The sequence below is a fragment of the Haliaeetus leucocephalus genome, unplaced genomic scaffold (assembly GCF_000737465.1).
Source record: "Haliaeetus leucocephalus isolate CR32 unplaced genomic scaffold, Haliaeetus_leucocephalus-4.0 Scaffold162, whole genome shotgun sequence".
NCBI classification, from domain to species: domain Eukaryota; kingdom Metazoa; phylum Chordata; class Aves; order Accipitriformes; family Accipitridae; genus Haliaeetus; species Haliaeetus leucocephalus.
Window position 1 is genome coordinate 15,392,996 of NW_010972598.1, and position 16,000 is coordinate 15,408,995.

Here is a 16,000-nt window from a genome sequence, read left to right on the forward strand (position 1 = left end):
GAGTCTCTCTGGTGTGAAAAGGCAGGGTCATCCTTTGTCTTCCCCACCCATATTGAATAAAGAGCATTAAAACTGTTTCTCCTTTCTCTCCAGGGAAAAAACGTCTGTCTGATTTTTGGATGCTCATTCAAACCTGTACTCAAGAATTTCATAAAGCTTTTAAAAGCACTTCATTCTTTTTACTAATATCTCTGAAGTCTTTCAGCATGTTATTGCTCTTTGCCTGCTTGGCAAATGTAAGAAAGGACTGGGATACAGGAGCCATTCACATCTTCCCTGTCTCTGGAATGGCATTAACCATGTTTCTCCTCTTTGTAAAGCACCTAAGGTTTAGCAGTGATAAGTGTTATTTAAGTTGTTATTACTATAGAGTCACTCTGAAGTGAGACTTGGTTATATGGCTGTCTTCGCACTGCTGTTCCCAGTTCTTGGTAGCAGTGCAGATGGTTCTGCACTCCTAGCCCTGACACAGTAATGTCAGCAGCCTTCCAGCCTGCCGTGGAGGTGACATCATGGGGCTGCATGCCAGCCTTAGGCCCTCTGCTGCAGTTAACAGCTGGAAAGTCTCCCACAAGCTCTTCTGCACAACACAGGGGACTGATAGACTACCTGTAGTCCTGAGAGCAGCTAGCTGATAGGGTGCATCGCTTTCGTTTGCTGGAGTAGTGAGTGCAGAACCAGATTAAACAGAGTATTTAGGCTTCTTACTTTCCAGTGAAGTCTGTAGGAGCTCAGACTAAATCCTTTTACTGAGCCCAGCCTTCAAGGCCTACTAAAGCCAAGCGCTTGATGCATGTATTTAACAGAAGTCCATCCCTCTTAGGCACAGCATGAAGTCAGCACATTTAAACACATGCTTAAAGTTAAATCCATTTACTGCTGTGGTAACAAGCATGCATGCTACCCACTTCCCTCTCCCTATTAATCATCAGTGCATTAATTCGTCAGCCACAGTACATGAGTGCATTTGTTAGATGCACCTAGTACTTCATTAATCATTCCTGAATGTCAGTAGTCAAAGCTTTTGAGGGTCCGTGCACTTTGGGGTTGTTATTCCAGGTTACCTTTCTGGAAGAGCTAATGTATGTTGCAAACGCCAGTGCAGTAAAGTGAGAAACTAGGAAATAAAATCTTAAACAAAAATAAGAAGATTGGAAAAACCAAACCAAACCAAAACCAAACACAACAAAAAATGCCCATCTGGTGCATAGTAGCATTTTTTTTTTTAAAACCCTCAGAAATAAGCCATTGTTCCATTGAAATGCCAATGAACTTATTTATGTTTCTTTATAAATCAATTTATGTTTGTTTCTATATTAGAAGCCTCGAGGATGCCTAAGACAAAATAGGGGGGCTTAAAATCACAGATCCTGTCTTGGCTTTGTCGCTCTGCATGATTGTTTACGTGCTTCCCGGGGCAAAATTCTAGGAACCTGGTCTTAGGCAGCAATCTCAGCAGGCAATAGCAAAAGAACTCTGGAGGATGAGTCATTTCCTCTGTGGCATGACCATCACTGGAGTGGTCATCCCTGTTCCCTGGCTGTTAAAGGAATGTGCCTGCACCTGGTTTACGCTAACCTTTTTGTTAGATAGGATTCTCCCAGAGATTGCATGCATGCCTTAGAGGAGTGTGGTCCTTTGTAGGACAGCACGTATCTGAATGTTTCTGGGTAGATTTAAGGAAATAGCCCATGCTGTTTACTGGATCAGACTCTGCCATCGCTCCCCTCTTCTCTCTGGGAGTATCTACAGTCCAAGAGGTTTCAATTTTGTGACAAGAGGATTCCCCCAGTCACAATCTGACTTCTCACAGTCCATAACAGTTCTACAATAACTTCTGAGTGAAAGCATATATGTGTGTGTGTGTGTGTATGCACACACACCCCTCCACCCCCCTATGTATGAGGACATGCCTCTAATCTGTCCTGTTTCAGATTTCTTGATATCTTTATATTTTACAGTATCTTCCAGAGGTTGTTTTCCATTCCAGTACTTCAACTGCCAGCAATACTTGTATATTTTCTTGGCCTTGTTGGACTCTGGCAGGGAAAAGGAGGCTTCAAGGCACAGCTGCCTTCCTTTCTCTACCAGCTTATTTGTTTCAAAGTCTACATGGTAGTTTTAACATGTTGAATGTGTAGCACCTTGAAAGGTCATTTAAAGACCCTGCTCTTTTTCATGTGACTGTTTCTTGATGTAATAGTAAGGCATTTCAAAACAATGACTCCAGGCATCGTCTAGGTCTTCAACAGCTGTCAAGAAGCAAGTTGCCAATGTTTTACACTTAGCATTTGACAGAAGCTCTGACGAGTACCTTAGCTGTCTGGCTTTTTTCAGTCAGTCAGGTGTAGTGGAGTTTTAGGCTGTTGATCTCACTATGGATACGAGCACCACAGTTTTATTTCAGTGTAAGTAGTCAAGATGAATCCCTATGGGAAAGCACTACTGATTTCAGATGACTGTGTGTATTTAGGGGTTAGCCACACTTTGTCTCCATGGATATTTTTAATGGAAAATTGACTAGTTTAGTGTTAAAATTCTCCTTTTTTTGTCTTTAAAATGAATGTTGTTTTTTTGGTTTCAGTTGATAGCCTTTATTCAGTAAGTATTAAACACAGCTCATTGAATTATTCCATGGTTCAGTGTTTCCATGAGCATTTGTATTGTTCTTCCAAATTTTGATTAAAAAAATAATGGAATGAAAACAGACATTTCAAATGCTTCAGCCCTTTTTAACCAGCTCTAAGACTGGCAGGAAGATTTCAAAATGTCAGTGGAACTTTTGCAAACTATTTCAGCAGGCATATTTTCCTTCTTGTTTATTATTCAGCTTGGATAAGTAGCAGTTTCTATCTAAGCATAGTTCTAGCTGTATAAAACTGTAGATATTGCACAGAATGTTAGCTAAATTCTAGCGGAAACTGACAAAATAAAGATAAAACCAAAAAACAGACTTCAGGCCACTTTGGATGATTATAGTAGGATTTATTGTGTATATATTCTTTGTCCTGGTCTGACTTGCTAGGGTTTCTTCAAAACCTCGTTTACAGCAGTGACAGCACAGGCAGAGTAGATGAAGATAGGATTTGTGGTTCCTGATTAAGGGTCTCGGTTTGACACTTTGTAGCTATGGCTGAGCCCAGAAAATTCAGTTCATATTTGTCTGGAATTTTTTTATGTTTGTTAAAATATAAGAAAATGAATTAATCTAGCAAGAATTTGGGGGGGAGGGGGACACGGGATGGAGCAGGGGTGTCTGGTTTTGATATCTGAAGAGGGCTTATTCCTGCAGACTTGCCAGGCAATGCTGACTTTAGCGAGAGGCATTACCTGAGTGAGAAATGTAAGATTTGGCAAATCAAACCCTTCTATGTCCTCTGGACTGTTTTGCTGCTGTGATACACAGAATACCAGCTGGCCACATCAGCTGCCTTGCAGAGAAACAGATGTGTTAGGGTAATGTAAATTGTTCTTTACAGTCTTGGGGGGGGGGAGGTAAAAATAAATTCTGTTTTTAAAAACAAACAAACAATCCCCAGAACAAAACAGTTAAAAGGCCACCTTAATTTGTTTCACATTTTTGCAAATTGATTTTAGAATATTCTTAATGACAAAATATTTGTTACAATATAGGGGCAAAAGGGGCAGACAACAATTAGACATAAAAAGCCCTATTTCTTCTACAATTTCATGACAGCAGAGAGTCAGGATCACATTTTCTAAAGCATTGAATATCAGCAGGTTCCATTTTGCAGATTATGGATGTGACTATATGCTGCCTGTCTAGAGGAACAGCACCAAATGTACAGCTCTGTCTTCTCAAATGAGCTTTTATTTTGTGTTGGGGTCCAAGGTCCATTCCCAGAGATGTCTTGGGTGAATTATTCTCCTGTGTGGACTACCTCTCTTTTGTTTACAAGTGTCAAAGATCAGGTTGTCTTGATCCAAGTTCTCCAGAAATTCCTTCTACACCAGAAAAGAGTTTGGAAACTGTTCTCAACCTGATTGTTTCTTCCATTACTCTTCCCATTATGGTATGATGGGAGATCATACAGCCATTGAATTACAGTGACTTAAGCAGGCACCCAGTTTTCCTATCCTACAGGTCAGTCTGCTCTTGAACGTGTCATTAATCTGGCATTGTGATCTTGACACTTGGGTGGGGTTTTTAAAATGTCTGGCTTTTACATCAAGAACATCTCAAACAAGCTTAAACCAGGACTGCTTGCTTATCTCAGAATAGGATGATATTGGAGAGAGGAGTGGTATAGGGAAGTTGGCATGCGTCAGGAAGCCAAGAACATCTGGTTTGGGTTAAATCTAAGCAACAAGAAATAATGCACATTTGGTTTTGATTGCTATATTGACCTGGCTTGTGCAGCAGTTTGCATTGTTAATTGATATCAGAGAATTGCAAATTCCTTTTTAAATGAGGGAAGTATTCCCAGTTAGAGAGGAAAGGGTCTTCTAGAGTTAATGACTTCTGATGTAGAAAAACCCTGTATATTGTTGTGATGGTGTGTATATTCAAATCTTCTCGAAAAGCTCATGGCAGATCTACCCTGGCTCAGCACTGCTAAGAAGAGCAGGATGATCTCAGTCAAGGGCCCATGGAAATCTTGCTTCAAGTTTCCTGTTTGGAGTAAACTTGAATTCTAACATTGCTTTCAAGTTTATACTGCAAGAGGGGAAGAGAGTTGCAAAGAAAGGAGAATGGTTAAACTGCAATGAAACATTGTGTTGTGAGCTCTTTTTTAAATCTTTTTTTCTGGCTTCACAATAATCTGAGGAATATTACATTAGTTTTGATCTGAAGTGAAATAAGTGTTTTACATAATTGTGAGGTTCAGAAAATTGAGGCAAAACCTGTAACTCTCTGGGAAGTGAACTAGAGGTCTCAGCTTCTTTGCAAGGAGGTGGGAAGGGTGGGTGCCACATTTGGGTGTATGAGGAGGGAGGAAAATTGCATTTTGCCTGAAAAGTAAATGGAGTATGGTAATGGCCTTTGGGACATGTACTTGCCTGGAAACAGGATGCACAGGAGAGGTACCATGGAGAGGGGAGTTTTGTGTTAGTAGTGCTCACTCACTCTCTGTGTTTCTCTTCTAGTCAGATGGGACCATCCTGGCTATTGCTTTGTTGATCCTCTTCCTCTTGCTGGCATTGGTCCTTCTCTGGTGGTTCTGGCCTCTTTGCTGCACAGTGGTAAGTGACAGAAATCATTAGCACAAAACAGTAATTCAGTGTTGCCTGAATGTAAGAAATGAATGGGAAGGAGGCAAAGTTTTCCAGTAACAAAGAGTGTAGGACTGGTCACTGAACAAGATGGCGTTTCTTCCATTGCTGGCGCTGTTTTGTGCATCTATTTCATCTGCCTGACCTTTGGATTATACCCATGAAATAGCAACGTTGCTAACACATGGACCGTGTCAGGAGCCTTTTAGTCTTATTCATTGTTCACAATATGGAAGTGGTTTGCAGAAATGTATTAGTTGCCATGCCTTTTTAGGAAGGAATAGCTTTTCTGGATTTTCCAATTCCTGTGTCAGTGTCCCAGTGCTGGAGGGCTCCTGTAGAAGGGCAGGCATGCTGAACCCTGGCAGGAGTCCTTGTTCTGCCTCAGGTACAAGGAAAAGACATTTCTAAGTGTGCAAATTTTTGCAAGACTAACTTTTTTTCCTGTCTCACCATGTCTGAAAAGCACTTTGAAACATCCAAATGACAGTTTCAGTAGAAGTATGACTATGCTTCACTGAGCAATATCTTTCCTCCATGCTTTTTCACAAAATGTTCTATGGAGTTAAAAAGCACAGTCACAGAGTTAATAATTAAAAAAGGCAGACAGAAATCAGGAGAAAACGGGAGAGAAGGAAGAGGTCAAGGCAGGCAAGAATGAAATCACAGGACTTGAGACAAACTTTTCTCTCACACATGACCCTGCTCTTTGTCTGCAAGGACCTGTCATACCCCTGTACATCTCTGCTTGTCATCCCCTAGGGCTGCCTTTTCCCAATGAAGATCAGGGCAAAGGCTGGTTATTGTGGAATGTACAATACAGTGAAACTCTGCTCTTGCTTTGGGTCTTGTTTGTGCTGCAAATATAGAGCAAGAATTAGGGATGTATAAATGTCAGCAAAATTGGAGTCTGGTTTTGGTGGCTGGCTGTATGTAATGTTTCAGATGCTTCTTTTAAGACTGGCCAAACTGGCTGCAGTTTCTGGGTCACTATCATTATTCCTGATTTTAAATCACTTACCCAGCGTTGTAAATTTGCACCATGTTGTACTAAACCTACGATCTGGTGCCGAGAGCTTTGGAGCCACAAACTGCAGGAGCAGTCACATTTGAGGATGAGTCTTTGTGGTGAGATGTATTTCTCTATCCAGAACAAGGATGGAAATCTCGCAGGAAAAATCTTAGTTGTCTATTTCTATTTCTGGCTGGAAATGGTAGGGGGTAAAACGCTGCTTTTCACAGTAGTTTGGCACCTCTGTCCTGACATGAAAACCAGAAAGGAAAAAATATTTATTTGGGCTTTTCAGAATAATAAAAAAAATCAGTTCTAGAAGTGGACAAAGGATTAGCAGCGTGGTAGGCTGCTCAGAGTTATTTGACTAAACTAGATGGCACATTCCAAGAGAAGCTGGGCCAACTTCTTTGTTGGCACATCTGCATAGAAGTCAATGGAGATGTGCCATGTACAGAAGTTTACACTGGGATGTGGTGGAGAATTGAGGTGATAGAGAGGAAAGGCTCTAAGTGATGCTGCCGTTTTAAGGTTCTGTTACAGGAGAAGGATGAAGCTGATAGGAAAAAGGCATAAATAAAAGCAGCAGGGCATGGAGTAAAGAGAATATGGAGCTATGCCTTGAGAGGGTAGTATGGTACTGCTCCAGTGGGATGATATGAGGATAATGGTCGTATAACAGTGTTCTCAAAGTGTAAGAAATACAGTCCAGATAAGCAAGGCGAGTGCAACAGAGATAGGGAGTCTCTTGTCCACATGAAACTTTATAATCTTAATATTTTCCAGATTTAAATGCTGTACTTAAAAAATTTGTTGTAGATAAAAGCTTTTCCTCACCCTTTCTCCTCCTTTACCTCCCACATTCCCTCTTAGCAAGGTCTCCAAGTGGGGACTATCTCACTGATATTTTCCAAATGTAAGTCAAACATCTCTCTACTTGCTGGAAAGATTTTAATTCAAGAGCCTGTATGAAACCTCTTCCATCTCTCTGGGAGGGCAGTCCAGTATGTTTGGCAGTAGATCAGCAGCTAAGATACCTCACTGTGTATTGCTTACCTAAAGATTCTGTAAAAATAAAGTTAAATCCAGAGGAGTACCCAGCTTGTTTGACTTAGGGTAGGGAGAAAGAGAGCAGAGCAGTGCTTATTTACTAGTTTGGTAATGGCACGTTAAGGAATGCAGTGTTGTCAGAAGCAACAGAGTGAATTAAGGGCAGAGGAACTGGCTTGCACAACAGACAAGAGAGGCAGGCAAGCAATAACCTCTAATAATCAAACCACAGGCCCAGAGACACTGCTGTGGATTCAAGCCCAGGGACATTTCAGAGATAATTGTGTATGTGTCCGGGGGGGGGGAAGAAAAAACACAAAAAAACTTTTTTCTTACCAACTATAAATTTGTTTGAGTGACAAGCACATTTCTAAACCCTGAAATTCCTCTTGGCATGCTTTTTAATTAAATCAGAATCATTATTATCCAGCAGTTCTTCAGGAAAGACACCAAGCCAGCTTTGTCCCTGGAGTAAATGGACTGAAGTCAATAGACTTACTCTGGAGATTTATCTGGAACCCACTATCTCCTTGGCATGCACCCATCAAGAAATGCTGTTTCCAAGTGTATCCAAGTTTATTGGTCTCAGAAGTATTCTGGGATGAAGTCTGGAATTTACCACTTGGTTTACAGTAGATGCAATTGTTGCTTAGTGGATCAGAACAATAATTAGGTCTTTGCTGTGCCTGATACTAGCACAGGCAAAATTTCCCTTGATATCTGTGGAGGGAATATTACAAAAGCATGGGAGCCAGGTGCTAACCTTTCAGAAGGTTTCAAGGATGTTTATTCAACAACAGAAAACAAAGAAGAGCAATTCTGCTAAGCTGACAACCCCAACACTGTACACGTTAGAAGAATGATGACAAATACCAAGACATCTATAACAGGACAACCCCACTGTTCCTCAGTTGAACATATCAGCAAAACAGCAGATGCCAGATCCTGGCCTCGCTGATGTTAGTGGGTATTCTGCTGTTGTCTTCCCATTCGTCCTCTTTCCTGAACACAGCATAACCTGAAGGATTCTGTGCGATCATAGTTGTAACTGTGTGTGCAAGAGGCTAGTTAGGTGTCCAAGGGTAAAATTGTTCCAGGTAGGAGGCCAACATAAGGCTTAGTATTAATATTGATGTAAACCAAATAGATTTTAATATAGATGTAAACCAAATAGATAACAAGCCTCCAAAACCATCTTAAGGAGGATTTTGCAGGCATGTTATTAAATTGACTTGGAAATGGAACTGGTTAAAGTGCTTTGGATGTGTAGTGAAGGCATAATTAATACAATAGTTGGAAGGCTCATCTGTGCTGGGACAGTTTTCCTGTGCCAATATGCAGCACCACACTGAGCAAGTGTCTCCCATAGACACTTAAAATTGGCAGGCTGTGCGAGTTGTGTCTGGGCCATGCTTTGCACCTGAACAGGATCTGCATGAAATATTAGCCCTGGCATAGCTGAAGTGGTGGCTACAATCAGCCTGCCCCGAGCCTTGGGCTGAATCTTAGCTAGGGCAGTCCAGGAGATAAAATGCGGAGGATATGAGTGGGAATATCTCCCTGGTGCAGCTGAGACTGAGACTCAAAGCATTTCCCCACATGCTCATACATCACATCTCCTTACAGTTTTATGAAGTAAACATGAGTCTTTGCCTCCCTTATGCATCCATACAGTGTGGCCTGAGGCAGGAGGGCATGAGAAGCTGGTCTGTGTTAATTGCCCACTTAGAATATATACACCATCTTACTCATTTTTATGCTGCAGCTTTTTTAAATACAGAGGTGTGGCTGGCATATAAATGAGGTGTTGGTATTTAAGTATCTAACACCAGTTTTAACTTTAAAGCTGTTTTCTGGAAGGAAGCATGGAAGAACCCAGCAATTTGTTTGGCTCTCAGTCTGTACTGCAGCTGACCAGAAGTTTTGGAAACAAAAAGCTGGATAGAGAAAATACAGAAAATATATATTAAACCCACGTGAAAATCATAGCTAAACTGGATGAAGAGGAGGAGAGGAAATGCATAGACTACAGCAACCCTGAAGAGTCATAAAATTACATGGTGCAGGTTGGCTTGATGGAGATTACTTGCAAGGGTCCACGTATTCTGATTCCCACCTGCTCCCATGTGTACGAGGGACAGTTTTTCTGCAGTTAGGATGCTTTGGAGAGAAGGGGGCACAGGATCACGAATCATCTGAAACATTATTGAGGCAAACCAAGAGAAAGAGGCACAAATGTGCAGGCAGAATTTGCTTGTGCACCGCACGGTTCCTGCCTTTGGTTCAGGTCTGAGCTATTGAGGCAAGCGCTCACATAGTATAATGTGGTAGTTTCACTAAATTTATTGGAGCTTAATGTCGTGTGTTACATTCAAGTCCTGAATTCATGCATGCTGCCACAAATGAGTTTATTTATAGCACAGTCAATCCAAAACATTTGGAGGTAGTACTGTTATTGTAGGTTTAAATTAGTGTAAATAATAGAACCTGACTTTGCCATGGCTGTGCACAAATGGGAGCAGTAGGATAAAGACAGTCTTATTAATCATCCAGAGTACCCACAGCAGTTCACTGCTCCTCTCAGCCTCCTGTCAGTCAGATCAGAATGGTTCAGATATGGATATAATGCTCTATAACTGGCCACCTTTAAACAGGCTAGCATGAATCCTGAAAATAGCATAGCAGAGGCATTTTGCCTGGGCTAATACCATCAGCTCTACAGCAGTCCAGGTAGAGCAATGGGCTGGTAGAATAGTGTGTGTGCCAGGCACTGAACTAGGGTGCTTTGATGTGCTGCTGTGATGTGTCATTACCAAAAAGTTAAAGCCAAATTCTCTAAAGTGTCCATCAGTTCTGGGGTGCCCAAACTGAAAGATCTTCATGGAGTTCCCGTTTTGGAAAGTGCTAAGCATTGCCCTCTGAAAATTAGGAAGGTAGCCATTTGCCTTTAGATGATATACCTAGACTTCAGATTCCCAAACCGTTTTACTTGCTAATGCATTTCCTTAAGGCCAGATCCAATGACCAATTATATTAATCTTGACCAGACCACAACAGATACTTAATGCAAAGGAGGCACTGTTGTTCTTTGCCCCAGTCCTACATGGGAAATAATTAACTCAATAAAAGTGACTTCTTCCTTTGTTTTTTTCCCTGGCCACCTCTCACCTCTTCCGAAGAAAGTTGGCTCAGCCCAGCTAAGGAGAAATAGATCTTTAGGACATAGTCTTACTTAACCAGAAAATTCACTAGCAATCAGAGACTGAGGGCAAGGGCTTCTGCATATAGCTGAAAGTAGCTATGATGTTTTTCTTTAGTCCAGAAAATAAATTTAATTTATATAGTTTTTTCAAAGAAAGTGCATCAGACACTTAGAGCAAACCCCACTCATTCTAGCCTTGTTTATCTGTGTAAATGAAATAGCCTAGGAAAAGGAATGACCTTTGCAGATGCTGCATTTTTTTCCATGCATTCCCTGGAGAACTACAGGTCCGCCCCATTCAGTTGCAAACTGTACAAGGGTTACTTAATCGGAGGGCTTTTTTTTCCTCCGTGGTGTCATGTCTTTCATAAGTGTATGACTTTGACATGTGCTATGATCTGTATTGAATGTGGTTTGTGCACATCAGCTTGAAGTCTTAGGTGTGAAACAGGCTTGTCTTCTAGTTTTAGTGAGTTAAAATTGAGATTCCTGGATCTGCTTCCAGGCTGACAAGAGAGGTTATCTTAAAAGGATGAGTTAGTTTTCCTATTGAACTTCATTTACCTTTTACTAGTATGTCTAGGAAGAAGAATGTATTGTATTGCAGATGAAGAAATAGGGACAGGCTCCTGCTTGTATTAGGAACTTTGAAGTGTAGACCAAATCTCCAAGGATTTAATGAGTACTTAGAAGACACAGCAGATATGAAACAAATAAAAAGGAACTGTTCCTTTATCCAACTCATAACTAAACTATGAACCTCTGTCACAGGACTTAAGAGGAGGTCAAAACTATAAATATGTAAGGGGAAAAAATAAACATTAGTCAGATGGGTCATAATTAATGCTATAACCCCCACCCCTGCTTATTAGGATAGCAAAAATACATACTTTGTATTTTCCAGAACAGTGGAGGTAAATAAGGACAAAAAAATCTGCTCAGTGAACTGCATGCTCCCTTCCCAAATTATACGTCCTGATTAGAGGCAAAGTCCTTTATTTCTTATTTCGTATTGTTTTCTCGTGTAGCCTTCATTTTAAATGATGCTCTGTTCCATCTTAAAGCAGATACACTTCACTGACAAGAAACATATTACCCCTATTTATCATATAAAACTCCAGGGACAGTTACTGAGTATGTGCTTGCTCTCACACTGTAAAGTGGTGGAGTTTTCTGGTCTCCCAAGATGGAAAACATCCTAGACACATTCCTGAAATATGCAAAATTTGGGTTCAACACGTGCTCTCTTATGCCTGAATGGCTACAGAAATTTCAGGGCAACAGAAAACCAGTCCTCTCCAATGCTTTTAAACTTGTAGGAGGTGGCTAATAGCATTCTTCTGCTTTTACACTGGATTATTCATCAGAAACAGCTGCTTCTCCATGCATCTGTGACATCAGGGTGGGTCAGCTAACAGAGACCTCTGTCAATCACATGCATGTTGAAGATCTGTGAGGAAGGGCGATAGAAAGGCAAAGAATTACTTTACTGTCCTGAATTTTCACAGCTAAGTGTGTAGAAAAGCTGACAACTACCCTCGAAGTTCCTTCCTCTGCCAAGAAAAGCCACTAGCCACCTCTCCATCCCACAGGCCTTTACTACTTGAAAACAAAAGACCTCATTGTAAGGTTTTTATAGCATGGCAATGATATAGAAACCCTCAGGTATTCCTCACCTAGCAAGCAAATATGGTTGCTGAACTATCATATTTTTCTTCTTTGAAACACAGGGACAGGAGATACAGTTGCAGAAGCAATCACAGAAATGGCTTGGGGTTATCAAAACAATTGCAGCACACATGAACAAACACTTCAGTCTTGCCAAGCTAAACTAGCCTAAGCATTTTGCTTGGCCAAGCATGCTCCCAGCTGATTGCGTTCAGCAGGTCCATGTGTGTCATCTGGCGAGGCAGAGGGAAGGCGAGAGGTGCAGCCCAGAACAAAACGTGGTGGCCAGTGTGGGCTGTATCCTCACTGGGTTCCCTGTTAATAGCATTTTCTTTCTGGTACTTGAGTAATTGTTTCTATTTGTGCAAAATGAGCAGGTGTAAGGCACTGCCTTTCAGCTCTGGGACCTTGTTATTCGCACTTGATGCTTGCTTTGCTCACTTGTGTGAGATGGCACATTTGCTTCACTGCCTTCGGTACCCCAGAATAAGGGTCTCATGCATATACAGCTGTAACCGTAAGAATTCGAAAGGGAGAAAGAAAAGATTTGTACTGTTTGTAGATCTAAAGCCTTTCCAGACCTGGGTGGCAAGACAGAAAATAGATTTTTTTTAAGGCTTGAACTTTGAAAGTTCCTACAGGCTCAAAGGCAGAGAAGATGAAACTCTCCCCATCTCTGGACTTGTCCAAACTAATCAATCTGTGCTGCCAACTTATGGGGTGTCCAGTGGCTCTTAGAAGTACGTAGCACTTAAAAATGGAAGGAATCTCCCCCACACCCCCCACCTTGGACTGTGATAGAAAAAACTTGATCTGTTTATAGAAATCAGTTTGCGTGTATGTGTATGCATATGTTATGAGAAAGAATGCAAATGTATGAAAACCAGCCATCTCTTCATTTCGTCTGTAATCTCAAGAGTTTCTAGTGATACTGGCTGAGAAGTTGTGTTTGAATGTTTAGCTGGACCAAATATGTTGGACAGATCATCCTGATGTTTCATGCCAATGCAAATGAGAGAAACTCCACTGAAACCCATGATGTTCCACCAGAATAATGTTAGAGGAGGGAATGAGGCCACTTCCAGTAGGTATATTTTGGATCAGATATCTGAAGTTTCTCAGCATCCAATGGGTTTGGATTAAGGGGGATGGTTCAAAAGGAGGTCTGTTGACAAGTGCCACCCCTCACACTGACCAAAACGTATCTGAAAACGTGGCTAGAAAAGTCTTCTGTGTATTTTGGTGCTTTGTATACACTGTGTCAGTATTGTGTCAAGAGACGCGTAAGAGATGATGCTGTCTCCATCTTAAACCAAGGAGCAGCACTTTGAGTAAACCATGCTGATACCCATTACTTCCTTTCCACAGAGTAGTACTCTGATGCAGACAACTCTTCGTCTACTTTTCATCATTTGCTTTCCATCGGGGAAAGAGCTGGTATCCCCCAGAGCTGCAAGAACAAGCTAGGAATCGCAGGGGAGAGAGAGAGAGATGGATGCTGTATGAGATGTTCACCAGCTCTGCTAGTCAGCCTGAGCTCCTCTGGGGCATCATCCCTCCTTTCTCCCTAACATGGTCAGTGGCTCTACGGCCACAGCCTGATGCACAGTTCTGCTGTGATGTTGTGAGCAGGGCAGTGGGTGCACCTACCATGCTCCTCAAATGTCATTTCATGCTTCCACATGTGCTTTGTGCTTCTGTGCATATAAATGAAGATTCAGTGTTGATTCCTAAAGCATGAAGATTCTTTAGCAGGCATTCCCTGAGGGCGTACTGTAAGCCACCAAAAAAAAGCCCTGCTGCCCAGGAACAGGTAGTGGCAGAGCTCTACAACTATCATTGGTCTAGGCTGAGATACAAACAAAGGACTGATCCAGCCCAAGATCTCTTCCTTAGCCAGAGGCACATGCTCTTCATTAATGGCCACATTGCATGACTCGGGATTTGCAGAGGAAAATAAAAACAGTGAGCTCATCAGAGAAGGAAAAACACGAGTGAGAAGAATTGTTGTAAATATTTATATCTTCAGGGCCTTTAATGTGATTGTCGTTTTCCCTTTCTGCATTTAAACAGCCAAAATGTTATTGTTTGGGACTGTGATTTTTTTTTTCTTTTGAAGGGTAATTTTTAAGCCTACACATCTGTACCCCATGTCTAGGCAGCCTCTACACTTAATACACGCAGTCATAAGAGGAGCTGAGGATATTTGGAGCTATCTCCACAGGCACTCAGCACCCTGACAGCATCTGACTCACGGCCTGGTGTATAAAGAAAGAGCTGCCTCATCCAGATGGACTTAAAACTACTGGAGAAAATCAATCCCTGCAGCAATTGCATTGACATGACTGGCTGGATTCAATCTGTTGACTGCAATGGCTGTTGTGCAGCCATTGTGTGTAAGGGAGAGATATTTGACGTGCCTGTATGCAACTGCTTTCTCTTTGGAAAGCTCTCTGTTGCTCTTGGAGTGGAGGGCTGTGATAATAGCCAACTGCCTGCTGAGCCCTAGATGCAAACTTTTTGCATGAAATAATAGCCTCACACCCACATAAACTTAAATTGTTTCTATGGAGAATATCCTGGATCAGTCTAAAACCTCACCCTGCTTGCTTTTTTAGAAACCCAGGGAGAGCCTCAAATGTGTGTGTGTGTGCGCGCGCGCGTATTTATTTATTTATTTATTTAAGCTTATGAGAGTGAACTGTATTAGCCTGATAACGTGAAAAGCATTTTTTGTGAGAGCATGAGGTGGCACAGCCTTCTGGAATGAAGTACAGGCCTGGGAGACAAAGGCTGGGGATTTATTACTGCTTTGCAACATCTCAAGGGCATTTTAGTTCACCCTGGTTTCGCTTTCCAGTCTTTGTTCAGACTGTAAATTATTTAAGGCAGGATTTGTACACGTGTGCAGTGGCCAGTAGAAGGAGACGCTGATTTTAGCATGGTTGTTCAGGTGAAACAGTGATTGCTATCTGTTGCTTAGAGCCAGCACTGACTATGGCTCCTACTGGGGTTAGGAAGCTGGAGAATCAAGGATATATGACTTTGAATTTGCTGTTACCTCACATAGGGCAGGGGTGACCTAATGAGAAATATGAGTCTGGACCTGTAATTAGGAAATGTCTATGTGGCAGGACTTTGGGACGCCTCCTGTTTCCCCTCTTACTCTCAATGACTGTGACACCAGCAGCACACATAGCCACCCTGTAATCATACAGTATTGTAACTAAGTTCAGAGATGTTCACAGTGGCATATCCTGTTGTTTTCTCATTTGTTTTTTTTTAATTGACATTTGAATTGCGCTAAAGAACAAAGTATGAATTTACTATTCTGTTTCTCTTTGATCCTTCTAGATCATCAAAGAGCCCCCCCCACCTCCTGCAGAAGACAGTGAGGTGAGTAACACTGGCAACCTGATTTCCTCAATGTTTTGGACAAAATTTTGTTCAGTCTTCTCACAAGAGAAACCTTTGTGCTCAGCTCTGTAGCCTTAAAGTCAATAGTGGTTTAGCTAAACTAGGGGCTTTTTAGCTGATGTCTGCCATGTGTGTTTAACTCTGCTCACTTTGCTTTCTACAGAGGTAGAGATGTGGTGTTAATTTACTTAAGAGTGAGTGTAGATCTATGTATACAGTACCTCCATGGAGCAGGTAGGAAAGGAGGACAGAGGCAGACAATACTTCTACTTTGTCGGAACAGCACTACAGAGTTAGGCTGTGATTCGCAAAAAGGACAACCCTTAAGTTTATGTTTAACTTTTAAGTTAATGGAACCTAAACATATGCTTAACTGCCTTCCTGGAATGGTGTGGTAATAATTTTGATGGTTTAGC

At 41.6% G+C, this 16,000-nt stretch overlaps 1 protein-coding gene across 1 annotated transcript in view; it reads left to right on the forward strand.

The window, feature by feature from the left end:
- ANTXR1 (anthrax toxin receptor 1) overlaps window positions 1-16,000 on the forward strand; it is a 108,547-nt gene that overhangs the window by 55,971 nt on the left and 36,576 nt on the right. The window contains exons 13-14 of the mRNA XM_010562875.1: window positions 5,110-5,205; window positions 15,522-15,563. Coding sequence (XP_010561177.1) covers window positions 5,110-5,205; window positions 15,522-15,563 — 138 coding nt within the window. The remainder of the gene's footprint in view (window positions 1-5,109; window positions 5,206-15,521; window positions 15,564-16,000) is intronic.